A 7,488-nucleotide genomic window follows, 5' to 3' on the forward strand; every position below is an offset into this window, starting at 1 on the left:
TTGTTCTGTTGGGATATTGGGGATGGAACTCTGGGATTCCTGCCTGCTAGGTAAAGGCTCTGCCACTGAGCCAAACACCCTGCATTCTAGGTCTCTCTGGTCAGCCAAGACCTGCCACCCTTCCCACATCCAGACTAAGACTCCAGCAGCCCAGATCCATTTTCATGCAGTGTTTCCTGTTCTTGTGTGGTATCTCCAGCCCAGCATAATCGGGACCTCCTTGCCTCTTGCAACCTCCTCCCTCACAACAATGGCCCAGTGCTTTGGTCCTCTGAGTGGCCCAAACCTTTGGTCTCCATCCAACTCCCCTGACAAGCAGGCCTGGAACCTCAAACACATTGGACTCACTCCCACTTGGCGCCTTTCCCAGTCACCAACTTTAGAGCTCTTCTACCCGGGTCCAGGGCACACGCCACGCCCTGACCTTGTCGTCTTTTCATCCACTCTTGTACCCAACAGCTTCGTTCCTGAGAGAGCCAGGCTCAGAATGCCCGACGCTCAGCTTCCTCTGCATCCTAAGACGTGCCCAACTCAGCTGCTGGCAATGGGCGATGCCGCAGTGCCCAGGGCATTCGGGGATAGCCTTCCCACCCCAACCCCCAGCCCGCGAGCAGCACTGACCAGGGGACCCAAGAGGACAGGTGGAGCTGGTTACAAACCCCGCCCATTGGCGCAAGCGCAGGGAGGCACACCGCGGCCGCCGTTCCCAAGCCAACGGATCAACAGGTCCAGCACCGAGAAGGAGTCTGTGAACGCCAAGAGCCTTCGCCTGCCTCTCTCCATGTGTGCTGCCGAGGTGGACCGCCACGTAGCCCACAGATACCTGATCAAGCGAAGGCTTGGGAAGGGGGTGAGCGCAGGGACGCCCCGTCATCCGAGGGGCACTACAGTCATCTAGGGGTTTGGTCGGCCCCCTCAAGGTCTAGTTCTTCTGACACGGGATGCTGGCTTCTAGGCTCGAGTCCTGCCTCCCCCGAGGCTCCTGTACCCACGTTTCCATAAGAAAACTGGGTAACACTCAGGGACCTCGCCCAGGAATGCAGGTGACTGCCAGGGTCCCCAGGTCGCAGGAGGAGTTGTACTGGTGCTCCACCCACATCCCCTACCTTTCTGGATTCCCATAGGCTGCTCTGGGTAAGCCTGGCCTTTTCCAGTTTCTGAGGGTGAAGGGCTTCTCCCAGCATGGCTCAGGAGCACATAAGCCAGGTTCAGGAAGTCTGAGTATGGGTACACAGAATGAGAGTAGGAGCTGTGTATGTATTCGGGTGTATTCGTGATTGTAATTGGGTCTGAGCAGATGGGGCTGTATGGGCGAATGTGTGTGATCGTGGGGGTGTGTTCTGTGTATCGTGGAGGGGAACAAGCAGACAGCAATTACAAAGACCCCAAGGCAAAGATCTGCTTGGCTGGTGGAGACACACTACATTTTTATGCGTGGAACCAGGCGGAGATGGGATAGAGCAACAGTGATGGCTTCCATGGTGGGGAAGGGATCCAGGGCACCTTCAAGACTTTGGCTTTTGATTGACGAGCTGTAGCAGCTGCTCGTGTAACATTCACTTTACAAAGCTCACCCTGTCTACTCTGGCGAGGCTCGGTGGGAGCGGCAGAGAGAGTAGCCAGCCAACCCACAAGAGATGTTGGCAGTGTGCGCAGTGCACAGCAGAGCTGGGAGGGAATGGCCCCGTCAGGCCCTGGATACGGTCTGAAGATCAAGTTGATAGGATTTGCTAAGCAGATGGCCTGGGAGTGTAGAGAAAGATAGTGAGAATGTGCGGGGAGGTGGAGGGGTCAAAGGTCATTCCAGAGACAGCTGGCTTCGGGTCCTGCCCAGTAATACCACCCACTATGGTTTCATGTCCTGGTAGGGACCTCTCCAGTTCTCATCCTCCCCCCCCCCCATTCCAGAAGATGCTGCAGTTGTTGGCTCTGCTGCTCCGGGTCTTGTCACACTTTAACCCCTCCCAGAATCCAGGGCCGAGTGGTGTGTGTGTGTGTGTGTGTGTGTGTGTGTGCACTTACGTTCAGCAAGCTGACCATGTGTTCCCCAGGCCTACGGCATTGTGTGGAAGGCAGTGGATCGGAGGACTGGTGATGTAGTGGCCATCAAGAAAATCTTTGATGCCTTTAGGGACCAGATAGATGCTCAGGTAAGTGAGCCGGGAGGGTCTCTAGGGAGGTGTGGTGGGCTGTGGGAGGGGCCGTCACAGCAGGGTTCCTGGCATTTCTGTTTCTTACAGAGAACCTTCAGGGAAGTGATGCTTCTCCAGGTAAGTGGCCCAGGCCATCCTGCCGCATCCCTTCCCTGGGTGCAAGTCCCCACAGACAAGGGAGAAGCTGGTTCTACTGGCCCAGAGCACAGCCTTGATTCCGCAGCAGCAACAGTGTGTCTTCCCAGGAGTTTGGGGACCATCCGAACATCATCCGCCTGCTTGATGTGATCCCAGCAGAGAATGACAAGGATATTTACCTGGTGTTTGAGTCCATGGGTGAGTGAGGCCTTGGCCAGACCCCAGCCCTGGTTAAGCAGCCTGGCTCTTTTCTTATATTTCTATGACTCCTGGCCCACGCTGTATCTGTCACTTCCATCTGCCCCTGAACCTGAGCATAAAACTGCTGAGGTTTGACTTTCAAAGATTAGCACTGACCCTGCCTGCACTGGCCTGGTGGTAGTTCCCCCATTTTGTGCCTTCTGCATCGGACTCTTGCTCTGCCCTCATTTGCTGTGTTCTCCTTTTTTCCCACTCCGTTTGTAAAACAAGAACATGAAATAGGATGAAAATAATTCCATAGACCATTCTGGTTGTACTGACAGTGAAGACAGATTCGGTAGCCGGGTAGCCAAGCAGAGAGAGCCCAGGATGGGCCGAGGGCTGGTGCAGGCTCAAAGCGGTACAGACCTGCACTCTTCACCCTCCAGACTGACCTGCGTATCCTTCCCCGGCTCCTGCCCCTTCCCAGACACCGACCTGAACGCAGTCATCCAGAAGGGCAGACTACTGGAGGATATCCACAAGCGGTGTATCTTTTACCAGCTCCTGAGGGCCACCAAGTTTATCCACTCAGGGCGTGTCATCCACCGGGACCAGAAGGTTGGGTCCACACTGTGCCCACAGGTCCCTGGCCCCACCGTGCCCTGGGCCCTGTGGGTCTCAAGTCCGTTCCTCTCTCCAGCCAGCCAACGTTCTACTGGATGCTGCTTGCCGGGTGAAACTCTGTGATTTTGGCCTGGCACGCTCCCTGAGTGACCTCCCTGAGGGACCTGAGGGCCAGGCCCTGACGGAGTATGTGGCCACACGCTGGTACCGAGCGCCAGAGGTTCTTCTCTCCTGCCGATGGTAACAGCTGGAGGCCCAGTCTACCTTGTCCCTTCAGGTCCCATAGAGTACCCTGCATTCTGGTCCTGCTGGGCCCACCTGAATACTTACTGCCCTTTCCCTGCGCTACCATTCTGCCTTTGCTCCCTGCCATTGCACACACCCCTTCCTGCCCCAGGTATACCCCTGGGGTGGACATGTGGAGCCTGGGCTGCATATTGGGAGAGATGCTTCGGGGGCAGCCGCTGTTTCCTGGCACGTCTACTTTCCACCAGCTGGAGCTGATCCTGGAGACAATCCCGTTGCCCCCCATGGAGGGTGAGCATGTACACACTGAGGTCCCAACCTCAGCAGCCTGTCCCTAGGCATGGGATGGTGAGAGCCAAAGGGCACAACTGTGGAGAGTGTCCCCGGCACTGTGCAGAGGAGAGAGTCATTTGACCCGGGAATACTGAAAAGGGCTCTGTGGATAGAGCCTGGTGCAGAGAGGCAGAATTGGCCACAGGACAGTGCAAGCCAAACAGTGACAGGAAGGGGCTGATAGTGCAGAGGGTCAGGGGAACAAGAGTGACGTGTCTGTGCTGGCTGCCGAGAGCAGCGGTTTGCAGAGGGGCAACGGCAGTTGTGCAAAGGGCATGGGAAGAGGGAGACACCTCTCAAGGCCGGCAGGGTGCCTGTGTACTCTCAGCAAGTTCCCACTCTTCGGGTAGGACCAAACGGAGGTGTGACCCCAGCATCCTCTATGTGAACCTGTTGAGAGTGTGTGATTTCCAGGTAAGACACAGCTATGGGCACTCACCTGGACCTTCTAGACCACAGACTCTGTGAGAGGCTATTTATTATCTATATGGCCAGAAGGAATAGCTGCCCACCCTCTCCCAAGCCTGCCTGCTCATGCCCGTCTTCCACCCATCTACAGAGCTCCAGGGCCTTGGCTCAGACTACAGTGCTTTGATTCTGCAGAATCTTGGGTCCAAGTGAGTGGAACTTTTAGGTGTGGGGGAGGGGTGACAGGTCGCAGGAGGGGGCCCGCCATGTTGCAGCTGGCACAGGAACCAGTTTGTACCAGCCCAGAGCTGCAGCGCTCATTCTCTGACTCTTAAAGCTTTAGTTATGAAAGAAAGAAAAAAAAAAAGACAAAATCCAGGAGACTGACAAGAAAGAAAGAAAAGAAAAACAAGACCCATCCCCCAGAAATGAGACACCCAGCCTTATAGAAGAGGAGAGTGTCCCTCTGAGCGGGGAGGAAGGGATGGAGAGGTGACCACCTCGGGAAGGGGACTAGAAGAGTGGGATTTACACAAGCAGAAAAATGGAGGTCAGGCCACAGACAGGAGGTGCCACGGGTAGGGCCCTAGAGAGGAGACGACAGGCGGCTGCCCGCAGGCCACGGCAGACGCTGGACGCCCTCCTGCCGCCAGACACCCCCCCAGAAGCCCTGGACCTCCTCAAGCGACTCTTGGCATTTGCTCCGGATAAGCGACTTAGCGCGGAGCAGGCGCTGCAACACCCCTACGTGCAAAGGTGAAACTCAAAGAGCGCGGATAGGGGTGGGAGCCCCAGTGGCTTGCTCTCCAGCAAGTTGGGTCTCGTCACGCCTGGATCCATCTTTCTGGTCCCGCAGATTCCATTGCCCCGACCGCGAGTGGACACGGGAATCCGACGTGCGGCTTCCGGTGCACGAAGGAGACCAGCTCTCTGCACCAGAGTATCGCAACCGCCTGTACCAGGTGCTGGGATTGCGGACTCGCATCGTCCGCACCCTCGAAGCCTCTTACCGCAGAGACCTCAGTGCCGTCCGGCCCCCTCTGAGCGCCCCTCCCATCCCGCAGATGTTCCTGGAGCGGAGGGGGAAGAGCCGCAGTCCTCGAGAGGAAGGCCTGTGGGGTGCGGCCTCGCGGGTAGAGCTCAGGGCTTCCCCCGCCCGGGCTCAATCGCTCAAGCCCGGAGTCCTCCCCCAGGTCCCCGCGGAGACGCCTGTGCGAAAACGCGGACCCAGACCTCAGAGTAACCCTGGTCAAAACCCCGAGCACGTGGGTGAGCCTTGCCTGCCTCCCACGCACCCCTGGCTCCTTCTCTGTAGGGCCACCAACGTGCGCAGCGGGAACCTAACTCCGGGGGTTGCTCTTATGACCCCACAGAAGTCCCCAGGCAGAGCTCAGACCCCCTGTTCCAATTTCCGCTGCCAGGCAGGGGGGAAAGGCCACCAGGGGCCACAGCGGAGCCACCCTCGGCACCCGCGGGGGTAAGTCGAGGTTGGGTGGACACGGAAGAGCCTCGGCGGTACCTTTCCGTGACGCTGTGGCGCACCCCTTCCAGGTGAAGACAAACTTTAGGGTGGTGGCACCCTCCCTGACTTCACAGGCCGCGGCTCAGGCGGCCAATCAGGCCCTGATCCGCAGTGACCCGGCCCCGGGCGGTGGGCCGAGGGCTGTCGGCGCGCGACGGGTGAGCCCGGCCCTGGCCCTTCCCAGCTCCCTCCAGTGTGGTTCGTACCCCCCAGAGCCCTGCTCCACTCCTCTCCCTCCTGAACAAGACCCTCGCCTGCGTGCAGGTCCCTTCCCGCCAGTCCCGGGAGGCCCCGGAACCCCGACCCGGTCGAAGGATGTTTGGCACCTCGGCCTCGCAGGGGGCCCAGGGCGCAGCCAGAGCTGCTCTTGGCGGCTACTCCCAGGCCTACGGGACCGTGTGTCGCTCAGCGCTGGGCCGCCTGCCTCTACTACCCGGACCGCGTGCTTGAGCCGCCCACCCACCGTCTCCTTGCGGCAACCTGGCGCCGTTCCCCAGCCCCCAGCGCATCTCCCTCCGTTGTCCCTTTGCATTCGAGTTCCGGGAGGGTTCCCCAAGCCTCTCTCTCCTAAGGGGGAGTAGATGGTGGTTTACACTCCACCCCAACAATTTTTTTTCAATAAAGTTATATTTTTTTCCCAGCCCAGTTAAGCCATCTTTCACCCACTACCACCCAAGGGCTCCCTTCCTAGGTCCTAAATCTTTCCTGAAGCCCACTCTCCTGAGTGCTCCATATCCGAATCCTGTACTCAGCACAAAGTGCCATGTCTGCTCTGAGGCTTTTGCCCACTCAGCCTAGTCCTCTGGGACAAGGATTGTGGCGCCATTCCCCACCCAGGTGCAGGTTACCAAATGACTACTTAAGACTGGAGCCACAAAGAAAAGGGGAGAGGGTGCAGCACTTCTTTTGGCCCTTGCTACCATTTGTTGGTGACTGCAGCCTGTGACTGGCTTGTCTCCAGGTCTTGATAAAAGGACAGGAAGACACCTCGAAAATCTTGAGGGGGCACTACTGTTCAAAGGACTTGGTGTGAGTTCAGATTGGATTTGTGTTGGCACTCAAGTACCCGACACAACCTCAGAAACTGGGCTAGAGTAGAACGCAGGAAAGTCATTTTCCCACCTGACTAGGGTGGCTGTCTAAATCTGTTGGCCACAGTAGGGCAAACAACAAAAGGGACAAGGGTAGGGGAAGCTGGGCAGAGTTGGAACCTGCATAGCAGTGATACTGGGCTAGATGAGACAGAGGCAGGAAGCAAATGATTGGGTATAGCAGAGGGTGGGTATGATTCCAACATGGCGGAGAGCCAGTCAGAATTGGAGCCAAAAGGTTTGTCTCCTGAAGTGGCTGGCTGCCAATGTGGTCAGTGAATAGTTTCAAGAGGCTGAGGCATAGCTCCAAGTTGCTGACAAACAGAGCAAAGGAGTCTGAGGGTGAACACCAGAAATCAGCATGCTTGCTAGCCGAGACCTGGGTATCGGGGCAGAAGGGTTCAGGCTGGACAGGAGCTGCAAGATAAATGTCGAGAAGCGTCTGCTGGACTTGAAGGCTGGAGAACCAGATGAGTGCCTACATGATGGCCCAAAGGGGTTTGCAGGGATGGGAGAGGTGTTTGTGCCGGCATGGAGCATGAAGAGTTTCCCACCAGGACTCATGGTTTTCCAAAAAGAAACCTAGGAAGGCCACAGGGTTAAAGGCTTTGTATAAATTGGACAGTTAAACCTATTTGGGGACATGCTGGTTTTTTTTTTTCCCTCATAGGATTTCACTGTGTAGCTCTGGTTGGCCTGGAACTTGCTGTGCCAGGCTGCCGCAGAACTTAAAAGAGACCAGCTTACCTCTGCCTCCCCAGCACTGGGCCCTGCTGGAGTTTGTATGCAT

The 7,488-nt window shown here is 57.2% G+C and overlaps 1 protein-coding gene across 3 annotated transcripts; it reads left to right on the forward strand.

Moving 5' to 3' along the window:
- The first annotated feature begins 391 nt into the window (after nucleotides 1-391).
- On the forward strand, nucleotides 392-6,247 carry Mapk15 (mitogen-activated protein kinase 15). 3 transcript variants are annotated; one of them, XM_048454484.3, is made up of 14 exons: nucleotides 393-850; nucleotides 2,052-2,150; nucleotides 2,241-2,270; nucleotides 2,399-2,489; nucleotides 2,962-3,092; nucleotides 3,175-3,338; nucleotides 3,496-3,635; nucleotides 4,237-4,294; nucleotides 4,704-4,841; nucleotides 4,942-5,047; nucleotides 5,150-5,354; nucleotides 5,459-5,562; nucleotides 5,637-5,765; nucleotides 5,872-6,247. In XM_048454484.3, exons 1-14 carry the CDS (start codon nucleotides 488-490, stop codon nucleotides 6,055-6,057), a joined length of 1,944 nt encoding a protein of 647 aa, XP_048310441.3. In that variant the 5' UTR covers nucleotides 393-487; the 3' UTR covers nucleotides 6,058-6,247. The 3 variants fall into 3 exon arrangements, with proteins under 3 accessions (XP_087754992.1, XP_048310441.3, XP_087754993.1); XM_087898867.1 differs by adding an exon at nucleotides 956-1,134 and having other exon boundaries at nucleotides 724-850; nucleotides 5,637-6,247; XM_087898866.1 differs by having other exon boundaries at nucleotides 392-850; nucleotides 5,637-6,247.
- The last annotated feature ends 1,241 nt before the right edge of the window (nucleotides 6,248-7,488 follow it).

The sequence above is a fragment of the Myodes glareolus genome, chromosome 19, assembly GCF_982192425.1.
Source record: "Myodes glareolus chromosome 19, mMyoGla1.1, whole genome shotgun sequence".
In the NCBI taxonomy this organism is placed as follows: domain Eukaryota; kingdom Metazoa; phylum Chordata; class Mammalia; order Rodentia; family Cricetidae; genus Myodes; species Myodes glareolus.

What these genes read in the sequence shown, in the direction of transcription:
- Mapk15 (XM_087898866.1), top strand. Translation starts at nt 488, where the DNA reads ATGCCCGACGCTCAGCTTCCTCTGCATCCTAAGACGTGCCCAACTCAG. An exon ending in GGGACCAGATAGATGCTCAG is followed by an intron (nt 2,151 to 2,240) that starts GTAAGTGAGCCG and finishes TGTTTCTTACAG; the next exon opens with AGAACCTTCAGGGAAGTGAT. An exon ending in TCAAAACCCCGAGCACGTGG is followed by an intron (nt 5,355 to 5,458) that starts GTGAGCCTTGCC and finishes ATGACCCCACAG; the next exon opens with AAGTCCCCAGGCAGAGCTCA.